Source organism: Gorilla gorilla, chromosome 2, assembly GCF_029281585.2.
Source record: "Gorilla gorilla gorilla isolate KB3781 chromosome 2, NHGRI_mGorGor1-v2.1_pri, whole genome shotgun sequence".
In the NCBI taxonomy this organism is placed as follows: Eukaryota; Metazoa; Chordata; class Mammalia; order Primates; family Hominidae; genus Gorilla; species Gorilla gorilla.
The window spans coordinates 24,801,497-24,821,862 of record NC_086017.1 but is presented as its reverse complement, the minus strand read 5'-3'; the positions used below and the strand labels follow the sequence as shown (position 1 = coordinate 24,821,862).

The window sequence follows — 20,366 nt, the reverse complement described above, 5'->3', positions numbered from 1 at the left end:
ATCCCTTCAAGGGTCTGTCCCTCAACCCAAAACCAGCTCTTCAGATTTCCTATACTATTTATATACACACACATAACCACCTGCCCACTCACATACCTACATATACACAATTTCCTATAGTATACATAGAATTTACATATAGCATATATATAAAGTTTATAAGATAGGTCAGGGTATATTAGAGCATACCGAAAGATAATAGCAAAGATTACTGACTAAAAATAAAAAGGGTAAAAAGAACCTGCTTTAAAAAAGGTTTGCAAAAAGGTAAATAAATCCTTACCTTTGCAAAATGGTAAATAAATCTTTTACTTAAGTATAAATTTTAGCTCCTATGAATAGTTCTGAATTACTATTTTATTTTTTTGAGACAGGGTCTCTCTCTGTGGCCCAGGCTGGAGTGCAGTGGCATGATCACAGCTCACTGCAGCCTCAACCTCCTGGGCTCAAGCAATCCTCCCACCAAAGCCTCCCAAGTAGCTAGGACTACAGGAATGCATCACCATGTCTGGCTAATTTTTTAGTTTTTTTGTAGAGATACAATCTCACTTTGTTGCCCAGGCTGGTCTCGAACTCCTGGGCTCAAGTAATAAGCCTTCTTCAGCCTCCCTAAGTGCTGGGATTACAAGTATGAGCCACTGTACCCAGCCTAAATGGAGGATATTAATCCAAATATATCAACAATCACTTTAAATATGAATTGATCCACATCCACCAATGAAAAGACAGATTGTCAGCTGGGTAAAAAAACAAGACCCTTATGAAATTATATAGGAAGTAGGAAAAAAATGGGAAAAAATCAAGACCCCAATACATATTGCCTACAGGAGAGCCATTTTATAAATAAAGACACAGACAGATGCAAAATAAAGGGATGGAGAAGCTGACAGTGGTGCACATTTGTAGTCCCAACTACTTGGGAGGCTGAGGCAGAAGGACAGCTTGGGCTCAGGAGTTTGAGGTTGTAGTGCCCTATGATCCTGTCTGTGAATAGTAAATGCACTCCAGCCTGGGCAACAGAGCAAGAGTCTCCTAAAAAAAAAAAAAAAAAAAAGTTGGCTAGGCACGCTGGCTCACACCTGTAGTCCCAGCACTTTGGGAGGCTGAGGCAGGTGGATTGCTTGAGCTCAGGAGTTTGAGACCCACCTTGGCAACATGGTGAAACCCCATCTCTATTAAAAAAAAAAAAAAGCATTATGTGTGTGTGTATCCAGGCATGGTGGTATGCGCCTGTAGTCCCAGCTACTTGGGAGGCGTAGATGGAGGATGGCTTGAGCCTCGGAGGTAGAGGCTGCAGTGAGCTGTGTTCACGCCATTGCACTCCAGCCTGGGTGACAGAGCAAGACTCTGTCTCAAAAAAAAGAAAAAATGTCAAAACATAGAGAAAGTTATACCATGCTAGCAACTAACACTAATAAAAAGAAAGCTGGAGTAACTATAGTAATTTCAGACAAAGCAGACTTCAGAACAAGGAAAATAAACATAAAGGGAAATGGTACATAATAAGAAAGGGGTGGCTGGGCATGGTGGCTCATGCCTGTAATCCCAGCACTTTGGGAAGCTGAGGCAGGAGTATCACTTGAGGTCAGGAGTTCAAGACCAGCCTGGGCAACATAGCAAGACTCTGTCTCAAAAATAAATAAATAAATAAAAAGCAAGCAAGCAACCAAGAAAGCAAGCAAGAAAGGGGTTAATTCTCCATCGCTTCTCGACCTTTTGGCTAAGATCAAGAAAGGGTTAATTCTCCAAAAAGACATAACAATATAAAACATATATGCAACTAACAACAGAGCATCAAAGTGAGGCAGAAAAACTGATAAAACTGCAAGGAGAAAAACAGAGAAATCAACAGTTATAATTGGCTTTTTGATTCAGCTTGTTGAGATAACAATAAATCTTTGTCATCAATATATTATCCCTTCCTCCCAGCTTTTTGCCTACAAGCTTGATACACCTACCTTCTCTTTGTTCAAAGATGTGAAAACACTCAATGGGCCAGAGGCAGGTTCAGAGCCCTAGGGAAGACAACTTCCCATAAGTGAATATCGATTAGTTAATAACAATATTAGTAATAAGTTATTATATAATTAGTAAATATTGAACATTATTATGTGCCAGGTACCATTCTAAGCACTTTATAAGCAATATCCCTTTGATTCTTCATAATAACTTCGTGAGGCAAATACTACTATTATGTCTATTTTCCAAATGAAGAAAGTGAGGCATTAAAAAGTTAATTGACCAAGGTCAAAAAAGGTAAGTGGGGCACTGGATTTGACTTCAAGTAGGGGCCCTTGCTCTTAATTACAGTACTAAGATATACTGCCTCTCAATTTGGAAGCAAATAAGTAATAAAATGGTACTTCATCTCAATAGTTTGAAACAGTTTAGGCTTCTGCTTTAAATGTAAGTTGGTTAAATAAATGTAAGCATTTTTTCTTTATTTTTTTTAAAGAATCGATGAAGTTGTACTGTATTTGATGCCCAAAAGGCACAACTCTTTAGTGAAACCCTTAGGAAGGTTTGTTTTTGGAAAGAGTTCTTCTGGAAAGGCAGGGTTGCCATTGGCAGGTTGCAGGTACCTGAATACGCTGAGGTGAGGCTACAGCAGAGTCGGTGGAGATTATCTGGATGCGTGGGGAGGGGCTGGTCATCCCTGGAGATTCCGGCCGAGAGGTCTGTGTACGTGTTACCTGTGGGTGAGAAGTGGGCTGGATCACAAGGGGGTTCAGAATGATGCCCAGAGGTGGCCCGAAGACCACGCCTCTTGCTTTCACTGTGGCCTGGAGTGATGAACTTGTATGGTTCTGAGGTATGGACCCAGAAGGATGATGACAAAGCAATCAATGAGATGTTGCTACAGGATGCCCCCCAGGAAAATACAATCTTAAAACAGCTGTTTCAAATGTTGAAAATGTAAGAAGAAACCAAAGGAATTTGCAGTTGTGCTCTGCACACTTTAATAAAGTAAAAACCTACCAAAACAACATTTTAAAGATGATCTTTGAATGTTATCCCTGTCTCCAAAGCCACCTATAAAACATTCCTTTAATATGGTTTCCCGAGAAAGGCTCTCACAACACAGCAGGGGATGACAAACAAAACCAACATTACACTGAAACCTACTGGGATTAGTACTTATAAAAGCATTCTGGTAATTTCTCAGCCCCAATGGGATGGAGCTGGGGAAAGCCTGTCAGGACCACAGGGTCTGAAATTTAGTCAATACCTATCCCAAAGGCAAGGTACAAGGTGCTGAGTGGTCACCTGGGTATCTGAAGCAGGCATATTTTTTCTTGATAGAAAGCGTATTGTGGCTGGGTGTGCTGGCTCACACCTATAATCCCAGCATTCGGGAGGCCAAGGTGGGCAGATCACTTGAGGTCAGGAGTTCGAGACCAGCTGGCCAAAATGGTAAAACCCCATCTCTACATTAAAAAAAAAAAAAAAAAAAATTAGCCAGGCATGATGGTGCGCACCTGTAATCCCAGCTACTCATGTGGCTGAGGCAGGAGAATCGCTTGAACCAGGGAGGTGGAGGCTGCAGTAAGCGGAGATTGTGCCACTGCACTCCAGCCTGGGTGACAGGAAAAAAAAAAGTGTATTGTGGGTCGGCGGCGGTAGCTCACGCCTGTAATCCCAGCACTTTGGGAGGCCGAGGTGGGTGGATCACTTGAGGTCAGGAGTTAGAGACAAGCCTGACCAACATGGTAAAACCCTGTCTCTACTAAAAATGCAAAATTAGCCAGGCATGGTGGCACGTGCCTGTAATCCCAGTTACTAGGGAGGCTGAGGCAGGAGAACTGCTTGAACCCAGGAGGCAGAGGTTGCAGTGAGCCAAGATCATGCTATTGTACTCCAGCCTGGGCAACAAGAGTGAAACTTTGTCTCAAAAAAAAAAAAAATGTATATTGTGAACACTTCACAAAAAACTCTTCCTAAAATTAGAAGAAAACACTTCCCAATTCTGTGAGGCCAATATTACCTGATACTGAAACCAAAGACATCACAGGAAAAGAAAACTACAGACCAATATCTCTTATGAATAGAGGAATAGAGACACAAACAATCCTCTACAAAACACTAGCAAACCAAATCCAGTGGTATATAAAGGATTATACACCACGAATAACTGGGGTTCATCCCAGGAAAGCAAGCTTGTTCAAATATGAAAATCAAACAGTTCTATACATTGCATTAAAGGAATAAAGGACAGAAGCCACATAATTATTTCAATTGATGGAGAAAAAGCATTTGACAAAATCTAACAACATTTCATGATAAAAACACTCAACAAACGAGATATAAAAGGAAAGTTCTCAATCTGATAAAGGGTCTCTATAAAATACTCACAGCTAACAGTATACTTAGTGGTAAAAGACTAAAAGCTTTCCTTCTAAGGTTAAGAATAAGATGAGGATGTCCATTCCCTCTACCTCAACATTGCACTAGGGGTTCTAGCCAGGGCAATTAGGAAAGAAAAAGAATAAAAACATTCAGAATAGAAAGGAAGAAAACTATCTCTGTTTGCAAATAACATGATCTCATATACAAAAAAATCCCACAGAATCCACAAAAAAACCCATCAGAGCACGTAGACGAGTTTCAGGGTTGCAGGATATAAGATCAAAATACAAAAACTGGTCAGGTGCAGTGGCTCAAGCCTGTAACCTTGGCACTTTGGGAGACCGAGGTAGGAGGATCACTTGAGGTCAGGAGTTTAAGACCAGTCCGGACAACAAAGCAAGACCCATCTCTACAAAAAAATTAAAAAATCAGGTGTGTGTGGTGGTACATGCCTGTTAAGTCCCGGGTACTCAGTAGGTTAAGGTGGGAGGATTGCTTGAGCCCAGTTGTTCTAGGTTGCAGTGAGCCATGATTGTGTCACTACACAGCCTGGGCAAGACTCTTTCAAAAACAAAAAACAAGGCCAGGCACAGTGGCTCACGCCTGTAATCCCAGCACTTTGGGAGGCCAAGGCAGGTGGATTACCTGAGGTCAGGAGTTCAGGACCAGCCTGGCCAACATGGTGAAACCCCATCTCTACTAAAAAACACAAAAATAAGCCGGGTATGATGGCGGGGCCTGTAATCCCAGCTACTCAGGAGGCTGAGACAGGAGAATTGCTTGAACCCAGGAAGCGGAGGTTGCAGTGAGCCAAGATCGCGCCATTGCATTCCAGCCTGAGCGACAAGAGTGAAACTCTGTCTCCAAAAAAAAAACCAAAAAAAAAAAAAAAAACCCAAAACAAAAACACAATAATCAATTGTATTTTTATATATTAGCAATGAGCAATCTGAAAATGAAATTAAGGAAGCAATCCCACTGACCATGCATCAAAAAGGATAATATATTTAGAAATAAAATAAATTTAACAAAAGAAATGCAAGATTTGAATACTGAAAACTGTAAGATATTGCTATGAGAAATTTAAAACACCTAAATAGGCCAGGCACGGTGGCTCACGCCTGTAATCCCAGCACTTTGGGAGGCCGAGGCAGGTGGATCACGAGGTCAGGAGACTGAGACCACCCTGGCTAACACGGTGAAACCCTGTCTCTACTAAAAATACAAAAAATTAGCCTGGCGTGGTGGCGGGTGCCTGTAGTCCCAGCTACTCAGGAGGCTGAGGCAGGAGAATGGTGTGAATCCGGGAGGCAGAGCTTGCAGTGAGCCGACACTGCGCCACTGCATTCCAGCCTCAGCAACAGAGCAAGACTCTGTCAAAAAAAAAAAAAAAACCTAAATAAATAGAAAGACATTTGTGACTTAATATTGTTAAGATGGTGATATTCCCCAAATTGATCTAAAGATTCAATGTAATCCCTATCAAAATTTCACGTGCTTTTTTGCATAAATTGACAAAATGATCCTAAAATTCATATGGGAATGCATGGGACCCAGAGTATCCAAAACAATCTTGAAAAAGAACAAAGTTGGAGGTCTCACACTTCCTTATTTCAAAACTTATTTACAAAGCTACAGTAATTAAAACTGTGTGGAATCCAGCAATCACACTTCTGGGTATTTACCCAAAAAGATTTGAAATCAGTTTCTTGAAGAGATGTCTGCACTCCCATGTTCTCTGCAGCACTGTTTGCAATAGCCAAGTTACACAATCAACCAACATGTCCATCAATAGATGAATGAATAAAGAAAATGTGGTATATACACACAATGGAATACTATTCAGCCTTTAAAAAGAAGGAAATTCTGTCATTTCTGACAACACAGATGGAACTGGAGAACATTATGGTAAGTGAAATAAGCCAGGCACAGAAAGACAAATACCACATGTTCTTACTTAAATGTGGAATCTAAAAGAATCAAACTCATAAAACCAGAGTAAAATGGTAGTTACAGAGGCTGAGGGGCAGGGGGAATGGGGAGATGAAAGTCAGGTCAAAAGGTACAAAATCTTAGGAGGAATACTTTTCTTTTTTTTTAAGACCTATTGCACAGCATGGCGAATATAGTTAATAATAGCCTATTGTACATTTCAAAATTGCTAAGAGTAAATTTCAAATGTTCTCATGGCAAAAATAAGTATTTAAGGTGATGGATATGTTAATGAGCTTGATTTAATTTTTACACATTGTAGTCACGGATCATAACACCACTTTGTACTGTAAATATATGCAATTATAAACTCAATTTGTAACTTAAAAAAATTGCAGTACTGGCATAAAGACAAGACATACAGACCAATGGAATATAACAGAGAATGCAGAAATAAACCCCCACCTATATGTTCAAATTTGATAAAGGTGCCACGATAATTCAATAGGCAAAGAACAGTCTTCGACAAATGGTGATGGGACAAGTGGAAATCAAATGCAGGGGAACAAATCTGGACACCTACCTTGCACTATTACAAAAAAAAAAAAATCAAAATGGATCAAAGATCTAAATGTAAGAGTTAAAACTATAAAACTCTCAGAAAACACAGGTGTAAATCTTCGTGAACTTGAATTAGGTGATTGTTTCTTAGATGACACCAAAAGCAAAAATAGCACAAGAAAAATTAGAAAATAATCATTAAAACTAGAAACTTTTTTTTGGGGGGGGACAAGATCTCTTACTCTGTTGCCTGTGCTAGAGTGCAGTAGCACAATTATGGTTCACTGCAGCCTCATCCTCCTGGGCCCAAGCAATTCTCCCACCTCAGCTTCCTGAGTAGCTAGGATCACAGGTGTGTGCTACCATGCCGGGCCAATTTAAATTTTGTTTGTTTGTTTTTGAGACGGAGTTTCACTCTTGTTGCCCAGGCTGGAGTGCAATGGTGTGATCTCGGCTCATCGCAACCTCTGCCTCCTGGGTTCAAGTGATTCTCCTGCTTCAGCCTCCTGAGTAGCTGAGATTATAGGCGTGAGCCACCACACCAGGCTAATTTTGTATTTTTAGTAGAGACAGGGTTTCTTCATGTTGGTCAGGCTGGTCTCCAACTCCTGACCTCAGGTGATCCACCAGCCTGGGCCTCCCAAAGTGCTGGGATTATAGGCGTGAGCCACTGCACCCAGCCTTAAAAAAAAAAAATTTTTTTTTTTTTTTTGAGACACGGTCTCACTCCTGGATGCCCAGGCCAGAATGCAGGGGCACAATCTTGGCTCACTGCAGCCTCAACCTCCCAGGCTCAAGTGATCTCCCTACCTCAGCCCCCCATGTAACTGGGACTATGGGCGTGCGCCACCTAATTTTAAATATTTTTGCAGAGAAGAGGTCTCCCTATGTTGCCCAGGCTTGTCTCCAACTCCTGGCTCATGTGATCCTTCCTCTTTGGCCTTCCAAAGTGTTGGGATTACAGGTGTGAGCCAGCGTACCTGAACTCAAATTAATGAGTTTTGTGTTTCAAAAGACACCATCAAGGAAGTGAAAAGACAACCTATAAAATGGGGAGAAAAAAAGTGCGAATCATATATCATTACAACTTAATAACAAGACAAAAATCCCAATTTAAAAATGAGCAAAGAGTTAAACAGAAATTTCTCCTAGAAGATATACAAATGGCCAATAAGCACAGGAAAAGATGTTCCAAAGTCATTAGTTGTTAGGGAAATGCAAATCAAGACCATGATGAGATACCACTTCATATCCACTAGGATGGCTACAATGTTAAAGATGGACAATAACAAGTATTGGTGAAAATGTGGAGATGGGAACCTTCATACATTGCTGGTAGTAATGTAGAATGGTACAGTTACTTTGGAAAACAGTCTGGCTGTTCCTCAAAGGGTAAACACAGAGTTGCCATATGACCCATAATTTCACTCCTAGGTATATACTCAAGACAAAGAAAAACACATGTCTATACAAAAGCTTGTATACAAATGTTCACAGCAGCATTAGTGATAACAGGCAAAAAGTAGAAACAACTCAAATACCTCCCAAATGATGAATGGATAAATAAAACATGGTATATCCATGTAATGGAATATTATTTGGCAATAAAAAGGAATGAAGTGCTGATACATGCTACAACATGGAAGACTCAGCCACAAAAGACCACCATATATTGCATGATTCTATTTTATTTAAAATGTCCAGAATAGGCAAATCCATGGGGACAGAAAGTAGATTAGTGGTTGCCAGGTGATGGGGAACAGGGGTAGCAAGAATAATTGCTAAGAGATGTGGGTTTTTTAGTGGGGGCATGATAAAAATATTCTGGATTTAGATAGTGGTGATGGTTGCATACTCTTGTGAATGTACTAAAACCCACTAAGCTGTGTATTTTTAAAAAATGAATTTTATGGTATGTGAATTATATCTCAATTTGATAAAATATTATCAATTAATTCATTACTGGGCTATTAATTTTTTTTTTCTTTCATAAGCATACATTTTAACAACAAATTCACTACAATGAAGTCAACAGAATCCAGTATTTTTACAGTGACTTTTAGCTTAAAAAATATGGATTAGCTCTCTCTTGGCTAAGAAATAGGCACGACAAGCACAACCATTTTATAGGAGGTATAGTGAGGCTGAGATCCTGCAAGGTATGTCTCCCAGGATCCATGTACACATAACTGCTAGCTCTGTTTATTTATAACTGAAAAGAAAAGGCTGGCCAATCACTTTATCAGAGCATATTCATTGCATCCTTTAATAATGAACATTTAAAATTTTGGTTGAGTCTATTAGTCTGCAAGTTAATTCTGCCAGTTTTAGATACAGTTATGTGTTGCTTAAAGACAGGAATATGTTCTGAGAAATGTGTCATTAGGTCATTTCATCATGTGAACATGTTAACATGTACTTACAACAAACCTAGATGGCATAGCCTACTACACATCTAGGCTATGTGGTATGGCCTATTGCCCCTAGGCTACAAACCTGTACAGCATGTGACTGTGGTGAATACTATAACCGACTGTAACAGAATGGTAAGTATCTGTGTATCTAAACATAGAAAAGGTACAGTAAAAATACAGTTATAATCTTATGGGACCACCTTCCTTCCTATAGGCACTCAAGCACTGACAGAACTGTCATTATGTGGTTCACATTTGGTTTGTGACTGTATTGAAAATTCTTCACTGGCAGAATAACAGGCCAAATTTTGGCTCAGGTCCTTACTTTATTTGCAAGAAGTTTTAAAGCCATCAACATTATTGGAGTACCCACAGGCTATGGAATCTGACAGACCTGGGCTCTGAAACTTGTACTGTCACCTTAAACAAGTCATTTAACCCTCTAGCCAGGCGCGGTGGCTGACACCTGTAATCCCAGCATTTTGGGAAGTCGAGGCGGGTGGATCACGAGGTCAGGAGATTGAGACCATCCTGGCTAACACGGTGAAACCCTGTCTCTACCAAAAAATTAGCTGGGCATGGCGGTGGGCGCCTGGAGTCCCAGCTACTTGGGAGGCTGAGGCAGGAGAATGGTGTGAACCTGGGAGGCAGAGCTTGCAGTGAGCTGAGATCGCACCACTGCACTCCAGCCTGGGGGACAGAGCGAGACTCCATCTCAATAAATAAACAAACAAACCCTCTAATAGCTAAAACATGAAACTTCAAAATTTCCTCAAATTCAACATGGACATATTGTTACTACTTTATGGCACTGGTGTGAAGGTTAATGAATAGTAAGTTAAACATTAGTTACATTCAGCAAATGATAACTGATACTGTCACAAACCTGAACATTTTTCTAAACCTAAGTTATAAAAACTATATAACTGTCTTTGCTACACATGATACAATGTGCTAATGTGCCTCTCAAACAGAAAATTCTTTGTATTTTATTTTAAAATATTAAATCCAACCTCATATACAAAAATTAAAAAACACAGGTGCAAATCTTCATGACCTTGGATTAGGCAATGGTTTCTTAATGTATTACACTTGAAGCAAAAGCAACAACAACAAAATACATAAAATGGGTTTTACCAACATTAAAATCTTTTGTGCTTCAAGACAGTAAGAAAGTGAAAAAGAAAACTGATACAATGGGAGAAAATAATTCTCAAATCATATATTTGATAAGGGACTTTTATTCAGAATATATGAAGAACCCTTATAACTTAATGAAAAGACAAAAACCAATTACAAATGAGCAAAGGGGTTGAACAGACATTTCTCCAAAGAAGATATACAAAATGGCCAATAAGCACTTGAAAAAATATTCAATATCACTGGAAATACAAATAAAAATCACAATGAGATACCACTTCACACCCTCTAGGGATGCTACAATAAAAAAGATGCAGGATAACAAATGTTAGCAAGGTTGAGGAGAAACCAGATCCTTCATACACAGCTGGTGGGAACATAAAATGGTGCAGTCTCTTTGAAAAAGTCTGGCAGTTCCTCAAAAGTTTGAAAATAGTTACTATTTGACCAGCAATTCCACTCTTAGGTGTGTATACACACACACACACACACACACACACACACGTAATGAAAACGTGTCCACAGAAAAACTGGTACACAATGTTCACAGCATTATTCCTAATAGCCAAAAAGTAAAAACGCCCAAGTCCATTAACTGATGAATAGATAAAATGTGGTATATCCATACAATGGCATATTATTTGGCAATAATGAAATGAAGTACTGGTACATGCTACAACATGGATAAGCCTTAAAGACATTATGCTAGGTAAAAGAAGCCAGTCATAAAAGACCATATATGATTCAATTTATATGAAATGTCCAGAACAAATATAAAGATAGAAAGTAAATTAGCAGTTGCCTAGGGCTGGGGGGTGACAGCTAAGGAGTGTGGGTTTTTTTTTTTTGAGGGGTAAAGAAGATGTTCTGAAATTAGGTATTAGCGATGGCTGCACAACATTGTAAATATACTAAAAGCCACAGAATTCTACACCTTAAATAGGTGAACTGCCAGCCTGGGCAACATAGTGAAACTTGGTCTCTATTAAAAAATTTAAAAAACTAGCCAGGCATGATGGCGTGTGTCTGTGGTCTCAGCTGCTTAGGAGGCTGAGGTGGGAGACTCACTTGAACCCGGAGGGTCAAGGCTGCAGTGAGCTATGATTGTGCAAATTCACTCCAGCCTGGGTGACAGAATGAGAACCTATCTCAAAAAAAAAAAAAAAAAAGTGAATTGTATGGTATATGAATTATATCTTAATAGAGCTGTGAATTTTTCTTTTCTTTTTTTAGAGACAGGGTCTTGTTCTGTCACCCAGGCTGAAGTGCAGTGGCACAATCATAGCTCACTGCAGCCTGGAACTCCTGGGCTCAAGCGATCCTCCTGTCTCAGCCTCCTGAGTAGCTGGGACTACAGGTACACTCCACCACAGCTGGCTATTTTTTATTTATTTATTTATTTTTTTTTTAAGAATGAATAGGTTGGGCGTGGCGGCTCACATCTGCAGACCCAGCACTTTGGGAGGCCGAGGTGGGCGGATCATGAGGTCAACAGATTGAGACCATCCTGGCCAACATGGTGAAACCCCGTCTCTACTGAAAATACAGAAATTATCTGGGCGTGGTGGTGCGCATCTGTAGTCCCAGCTACTCGGGAGTCTGAGGCAGAAGAATCGCTTAAACCCAGGAGGCGGAGGTTGCAGTGAGCTGAGATTGCACCACTGCACTCCAGCCTGGCGACAGGGTGAGACTCTGCCTCAAAAAAAAAAAAAAAAAAAAGGAATGAATAAACAACAACAACAAATTCAACCCATGGTGTAAGGGGCTGGGGTAGAGGTCATCTTTAAGGAAGAAGGTGCAGGTAATGATTGGGAGGGGGCATAAAGAGAGCTTCTGGGCTGCAGGAAATTTCTATTCTGTTCTTAACTTGGGTGGTGAGTATATGGAAATGTTTTCTCTGTGATAATTCATCATAAGCTGATGAATTTGAAACTTAGGTATGTTATACTACAATAAAAAGTTTATTTAAAATCAGTACGCAGATAAGTGGATAAAAAAACAAAAATTTAAAAACACTATTCAAAAAGTATTTCACATATCTCAGAAAGTTTTCTATGTCATTAAGACAAAGTGACAGTGGTCTATGCTTTACCCGAACCTGGTAAGCACTTACTCTGTGCCATGTTGGGGTTGTGCGCACAGGGCAACCAGATGTGGCCCTGCCTCTAAGCTGCTGTGGAGGACAAACAGCTAGCTACTGGAAAGCACAGGTTGGGCACTGAGACTGCTATTCCTTGGCTTTGCTACCTTGCCTGAGGTACAGTTTAAACTCCCTGGATTTTGGCTTCCTCACCTGTTCAGGGATACATCTGCAAATTTTATTTATTCCCTTGATATGAGAAGCCCAAAAGACCTTTTACCTGAGAGGGGGCATGGGTCACACTGGCAATGGGCTCCTTGTAGGCTCAGTAATAAATTTAGATTGAGTGAATAGCCCTGAGATTCAGTGAAAAGACGACTAACTCTGGAAGTGACAGGTTAAACAGAAAATGTTTGGGATCCCCTACTCCTGAAGCCATTAGAAAAAAGGTATGTTCTAGTGGCACCAGAGGCAGCTGAGATATGGTCTTGCATGAAGGCAAAGTGATGTTATGATGGGACCGCTAAGAAATTCTTGCAGTTGTATGAATTTACAGTCTGATAATTATGAATAGACATCAAGGCAGGAAATTTACTTTTTTTCCAGAAACATTTCTTTTTTTTTTTTTTTTTTTGAGATAGAGTTTTGCTCTTGTCGCCCAGGCTGGAGTGCAGTGATGCAGCTTCGGCTCACTGTAACCTCCGCCTCCCAGGTTCAAGCGGTTCTCCTGCCTCAGCCTCCCGAGCAGCTGGGATTACAGGCACCCACCACCATGCCCGGCTAATTTTTGTATTTTTAGTAGAGACAGGGTTTCACCATGTTCGCCAGGCTGGTGTCAAACTCCTGACCTCAGGTGATCCGTCTGTCTTGGCCTCCCAAAGGGCTAGGACTACAGACGTGAGCCACCATGCTTGGCCTTTTTTCCCAGAAATATTTTATTGAGACTCATCAGCACAGCAATAAAAAGTCAGTTTGGTAAAAAGGATATAAAAATATTAGATGCATTTCTGACTAGTTGAAGCATCTCCTTTCTATTTTTTCCTGCCTACACCTCAGGGCCTAATGTCAGTCTTGGCTTCTGCCTTATCCTATTTTCTACCTTTTCAACCTGATCAAGTTGCAAAGGACAGGATCACTTAGTTTACACTGTATAAATGCCTGACAACACCCAGGTGTGTGTTATACCTTGGTTAGGGCATTTTACCTTGACAGGAAAACTGCCAGTCCAAAGGACTCAATTAAAACCATGGGCAAGCTGGGTGTGAAATATCTTTAGACACAGGCCTTCCAAGGCTTGGTCTCCAACTCATACTTTGAGGGTAAAATCATCTGTTCCATTTCACATCCTTTGTAAAGGTAACCACGCTTGCAGAACACACAAATGTTTTATTAAACACTAAATAATTTAATAAAAGCCATGTTCCTCTGGCCAGCCTTTCCTGACACCCCTCAGGTTAATACAAATGCCCTCCTCTGGGTTCCCACAGTCCCTGCACCTTAGTACTCTCCACAGAGCACCACATTTCCTATTTCTCTGTTTATTCCCAAGGCCAGGCACATATTAGGCCCACAATGAATGCTTAGTGAATGAACACTTAGGGAATGAATACCTTAGGGGATGAATAAGCAGTCTCTGTCTTACAGCCTTTGATCCTGGGACTCTGCCTAGACTTTGCTTTGCTTTACTCTACTCTTGTGCCTGTCTGCTAATTACACACCCTGGAGGTACAGCACAACACCTGCCCTGGCAGTTCATTATATAAACCAAGGAGTACTGGCTTCCACCGACATAGGGGGGTTTATGAGGCTGCTGAGGAAGTTCATACATCTTCACCCTGGAATGAGAACCTCCTCTATTCCATAATGGCATGACATTGCTTTGGCAGCAGGGTTTTTGTTGTTGTTGTTTTTGTTGTTTGTTTGTTTTATAAGGAAATAATTGTCAGGAAAAATTTCTGACGTTTACATGGAATCACTTGCTGAAAAATGAACATCTAGGTTGAAGAAGATGCTCACAGGCCAGGTGCGGCGGCTCATGTCTATAATCACAGCAGTTTGGGAGGGCGAGGTAGAATATCACTTGAGGCCAGGAGTTTGAGTACCAGCCTGGACAGCATTGCAAGACCCCATCCCTACTAAAAATTAAAAACATTATCCAGGCGTGGTGTCGCATGCCTGCAGTCCCAGCTGCTTAGGAGGCTGAGGCGGAAGGAGCACTTGAGCTCAGGAGTTTGAGGCTACAGTGACAGTAAGCTATGATGGCACCACTGTGCTCCAGCCTTTGAGATAGCAAGACCCTATCTCCAAAAAAGAAAAAGAAAAAAAAAAAAAGAAAAAAGGGATTAAAAAAGAGAAAAAGATGCTCATTTCATTGAATTAAATGTGCAATATTAAGAGTTTCCAGATCTATAATTTATTCTGGATTTTGGCTACAAAAATTCTCAAGGGTTACTAATAGGATAACAGAGTTACACTCTGAAAAAAACAGATTGTGCAGATCTAGTGTTACAAATCTCAAACAGGAACTCAGTACTTCTCAACACTTCAGTGAAATCATGAACAATGTAAACCTTTAAGTAGGGTAAAGGGTGTCAGGCAGGGGACACCTCCAGCTTGAACTGAAATGTGCCACATACCCTCCTTTAGTTTATTTCAAAGGGCCATTAAATAGTAAGTGTGTTGAAGGGCCAATGGGCAAAGAGATTAACCCCCTTTGTGCAGCAACTTGCATCAGCGAGAAGAATCCACAGGAGGCTGCTGACTTTTACATGCAGTTCCAGTCCTCAAAGGACTGGAACCTTACAATAACAGTGTTAGTAAAGAACTACTTCTCTTGATGACATATATATCCAGCTCTTCTTTACAGTAAAGCTAATGAGGGAATGAAACCTAAATATTATAAACCAGCATCATTTATATCAGAATTCATTAGCCAGTTTTGAATTTTACAGTTGGCAATAGAGATTTTAAAAAGATAAAACTTAGCGCTAAATTTCTTGTCATAAAAAAACAAAAATCCCGAGTCAACAACCACTCCCCACAATTATGTAAAACAATGAGATATTTAAGAGCAATATGGTTCATAAACTGTTCACAGGCAGAGTAACCTGCCAAAAACAACAAACAACTTTTGCCCCACCTGAATTTACCCAGCATATTCAAATACAAGTTCCTATTAAGAAACGATTTGCTAAGAGCTTAGCACAGCAAGACATTAAATTGAATTTCTTCAAATATACAATAGGTGTCTAAATCCACTGCTATTATACTAACTGCTGTAAAAATAAGTGACTACTGAAATACACTGCATTACAAGGCTTCTCCCAGAAACACAGGGAAAGAGAATAGACTTCAATACTGCAGTCTTGTTTTCTTTAGGACACTCACACTTACCATGCCAATGGCTCCCTGCAGCTTTATTTATATTTTTCCTCAGCAACCTCCCAGGCCAAAGAGAGTCCAACCCAAAAGGCCAGAGGTTGGTTGAGGGAACTCACAGGCATTTGCTTTCAAACCCTGCCAGTGCAGATTCCATTCACCCAAACCAGACAGGGCTGTTTAAAGATGCCCTCTCTGTGACCCAGCTCTGCGGAAGGTCAAGTACACTATCACTGCCTGTAACCAAGGAAGCAAAATCGACATGTTCCTGCTGTTTTGCCAGCTGCTGAAACAGTTTGTCTAATAATATGACTAATTGCTTCTAGGGAAGATGTACTCTGCTTTATAAAGTTCTCCCTTCACCTAGATTGCTGCCACTGTTAAACTCTCTCTCCCTCCACCCCTTTCCCCTTAAAGATCACCTTTCCTCAACTGAAAGTTCACAAGAATGTTACCATGGAGTCCAACCAACTCAAAACATTTTTAAACCTACAAGGAGAGGACGGAAGACCTGGAGAGTCCAGAAACACCACGTTCTGCATATAGCATCTTCAACCTAACGGTGGAGTAATCTAATATTCTTCTTTTTATTAAATAAAGACAAGGTCTGGCTCTGTCACTCAGGCTGCAGTGCCAGTGGTGCAATCATGGCTCACTGCAGCCCTGACCTCCTGGGCTCAAGTGATCCTCCTGCCTCAGCCTCTCAGAGTAGCCAGGACTACAGGTATGTGCCACCACACCCAGTAATTTTTTTTTTTTTTTTTTTTGAGATGGAGTCTTGCTCTCGTCGCCCAGGCTGGAGTGCAATCTCGGCTCACTGCAACCTCCATCTCCCAGGTTCAAGCGATTCTCTTACCTTCACCTCTCGAGTAGCTGGGATTACAGGTGCCTGCCACCACACCCTGCTAATTTTGTATTTTTAGTAGAGATGGGGTTTCACCATGTTGGCCAGGCTGGTCTCAAGCTCCTGACCTCAGGTGATCCGCCTGCCTCAGCCTCCCAAAGCGTTGGGATTACAGGTCGTGAGCCACCACGCCCAGTCAAATTTTTTCTTTAATTTAGTTTTTGTAGACACAGGGTCTTACTATGTTGCCCAGGCTGATACCCGAACTCATGTGATCCTTCCACCTGGGCCTCTCAAAGCACTGGAATTACAGGTGTGAGCTACCATGCCTGGCCCTAATATTCTTAAAGATAGGAGGTCTTTACAAGTTCCTCTTTCACTTAAAGTGTAGGCAAGAATATATGGACTGTATTACCTAGAAAAGACCCACAAGAACAACAAAACTGGGCTCATTTAACCATATCCACCCAACACGCACCGGGCACATGAATACAAGATTGAGTTCTGGACTCAGAAGCCTCCCATTCTGGCAGGAAGATAGGCAAATGTAGTCAGAGCAAACGAAGAACACTGTAATAGGTCCATAGAATGACTTCAAGTCTAAGTCCCACCCCTTCCCCAAAGCCACTGAGGGAAGGGAGCTCCTGAAGTCACAGTGCATTAGTGGTGAGGCTGAAACTAACACCTAGGTTCTCTGGCTTTGAGACAAGAGCACCTACCACTAAGGCAGGCTGTAGCCCCCTGATGGACGTGGGGACTCACTACTTGGTTTTTATACCTCAACAACTGATATGAAGTGAATGCTGACCAATCAGCAAAAACAAAACAAAAGCCTAGGGGAAGAGTAGGAGAAAAGAGGTATTACAGATATTTACTTTTACACAGGGTGGAGAAGGAGGCTGAAAGAAAACATTTGAGAATAAATTCACACTGCTATAAATGATGAAATTTCCACTCCACACATACAAACAGAAGTTTGCATGTGCACTAACATAAAACAATTTATGGTGAAATAAATATGTCATCCATTTTCAGATTCTAGCACAAACCCAGGCACCGCTATCCAAAAGAGAAAAAAAATTAATCAAGAGGGGAAAAAAAAGAGATGATGATTCTCCTTTGAGTAGACTAGAAGTCCCTTCACCTCAACAACTATTTAAAGTTCTAAGAAACAAAACACTCTATTCACTAATAAGTGAATAAGTACAGCCAATAAATGTGCTTTACATATGTGTAAAAGGAAAGATTAATAAAGGAAGCAAAAAGTTCCAAGACTAAACCATTGAGGTCAAGAGATCTGGTCCTTCATCATCAGAATTTGCTCCTGCCCTCTGGCCTGATAATTATACTTCTGGGAACCCACGTTATACAAATTATCCTAAATATAGAAATGGCTTTATCAGTGTGTGGTCCTAAATTATTTTTCTAGGAAATATAAGAATTCCCTCTCCCAGTGGTTTGGGTGAGGCAGTGCCTCTCTCTACCTGTAAAAACAGACAATACCAGATATTTGCAGTCCTGCTTCCTTTGGAGGAGAGCAGGGGGTCAATAAGATTCACTGGTCTGAGAGACTAGGCACTGGAAGCTGGAGGTCCATCTCCAGGCTTTGTGGTACTGGCTGTACAGCCACAGCTTCACCAGACTGGCTCTGCAGTGTGATTCTGGGTGTTGTTCCGAGCCACAGAGCTACTTCTCCAGTTCTTCCACTGTTAAGTTTACCTGTCTGTCTATATATACATCTGTCTGTCCATCTGTACATCTTTTCATCCTCACATGAATATACTATTAATTTATAATACAGAAAGATCAAAAGCAATTTATATGTCCCAAACTAGGAGACGGGTTAGTAAATTATGCTATGTTTCCGGGATACAGAAAAATAATGATCAAAGCAGGTTATGTGGCAACCTGGGGAAAAGATGATGATATTTATTCTGTGTAATAACATTTTATAAAAACACAAGACACAAAGTTATATGTACACTGTGATTACAACCAGATGATATGCATGTGAGAAAAGAGCAAAAGATTTATTCATTCAATAAACGTATCTTGATTGCTCACTGTGTTCCAGGCACTGTATTTCAGGCACTGGGAACACAACAGCAAATGAAATAAAGTTCTGGTCTTCCTGGAATCTACATTCTAATGTGATAAACAAATTAAGTATATATGTTTGTAGATAATGAGAAGCATTATGGAGGAAGACAAGTACGAGTAAGGAGATTAAGAAGTGACAGAGGTAGAGGTGGAAACGACTATTTTTACATAGTGTGGTAATAAAGAAATTAACAACTTTTATAATTAAAAAAAACTTTCAAATACAAGGCTACCTTTTAAAACCAGCAGATATTGCTAGAAATTAGCAGTATGAATGATCTTATTTTCTACCCCACATCTGAAATTACTGGTGTTCTTCATATTTTTCTTCACTTTTAAAAGAAAAACTTGGCAGGGCATGGTGGCTCATACCTCTAATCCCAGCACTCTGCAAGGCCAAGGCGGAAGGATTGCTTACGCCCCGGAGTTCAAGACCATCCTGGGTAACACAGAGAGACCTCATCTCTACAAAAAATAAAAAAACCAGCTGGGTGTGGTGGCATGTGCTTGCAGTCCCAGCTACTTGGGAGGCTGAGGTGGGAGGATTGCTTGAGCCCAGGAGATTGAAATTGCAGTGAGCTGTGTTCCGGCCACTGTACTCCAGCCTGGGTGGCAGAGTGAGAATCTGCCTCAAATAAAATAAAAAATAAATAAAAACTGTTCTTACCCATCTAAGAAATAACACGGAAACTTTTTTTCTTGGTAAAATGAGATATAAAAGTCTACTGTGAAACATAATTATCAGTCTCCTTGCCTATTAATTGCTACTAAAGATTTAAAAAAACTAGGCTGCTTCTGCAATTACAAAGCTAACCTGAATCATCCTGGTGGGCAGCTGATTACATGGAAACACACTACACTCAGAATTATGTTTACGTTTGGGTGGCACTCCTATTAACAATTTCCCTGAAGAAATCAAGTGCAATGCTCAACCTGTGACCCTGAATAAGATGTTATCTTCTCCCACAGCAGATGCTAATTTTTGATTTTTTATTCTGGTAGACAAAATGCTTTCATTTTCTAATTCTCTATTTTCTGTGACCAATAAAAGGATATGCTTTCCAAGGTCTTTTTTAAAGTATCAGACACTAAAGGTATACCTCAGACACAGATTTCAAGAAAGGAGGTGTTCTCTATGACAGAATGTCATTACTCTGTGGCAAGACATACCGTAAGAAATCATTTTGGCACAACACTTCCACATAAGGTATGGATCTTTTGCAAGGACATCATCCTTCCTCAATTTTCTCCTTCTTAATAATTCCTCCTGTCAACCGTTTTTATCATATTATAAGTAAGTCTAGTCTCACTTATTCTAACATTAATTCCATTTAACATTTATTCCAGCTGACTCTCTACATTTCATCTACAAAACAACTGTATCTTCTTAGTACCCTTATTTAAGTATGTACTTACTTAAGAAGTATGTGACTTGTCATATCATCTTTGGTAGTTATGCCTAAGCATTTACATGAAATACACATTATTTCATAATAGGTTGCTTTCCTTTTATTTCTCCTGAATATAATTATTATTACATATTGATTTTTGTAAGTTATTTGCATATGAA

General features: G+C 40.3%; 1 protein-coding gene across 7 annotated transcripts in view; it reads right to left on the bottom strand.

Annotated features, from left to right (window-relative positions):
* The window catches only part of NR2C2 (nuclear receptor subfamily 2 group C member 2), a 104,027-nt gene that overhangs the window by 42,664 nt on the left and 40,997 nt on the right, over nt 1-20,366 (bottom strand). For 4 of the 7 annotated variants that reach the window (XM_031009548.3, XM_055381078.2, XM_055381080.2 and 1 more), the window contains 2 exons: nt 2,583-2,693; nt 1,959-2,015 (listed from right to left, as the gene is read on the bottom strand). In XM_031009548.3, coding sequence (XP_030865408.1) covers nt 1,959-2,015; nt 2,583-2,654 — 129 coding nt within the window. In that variant the 5' untranslated portion in view covers nt 2,655-2,693. The remainder of the gene's footprint in view (nt 1-1,958; nt 2,016-2,582; nt 2,694-20,366) is intronic. The other 3 variants (XM_031009546.3, XM_031009547.3, XM_055381081.2) reach the window with 1 other exon arrangement.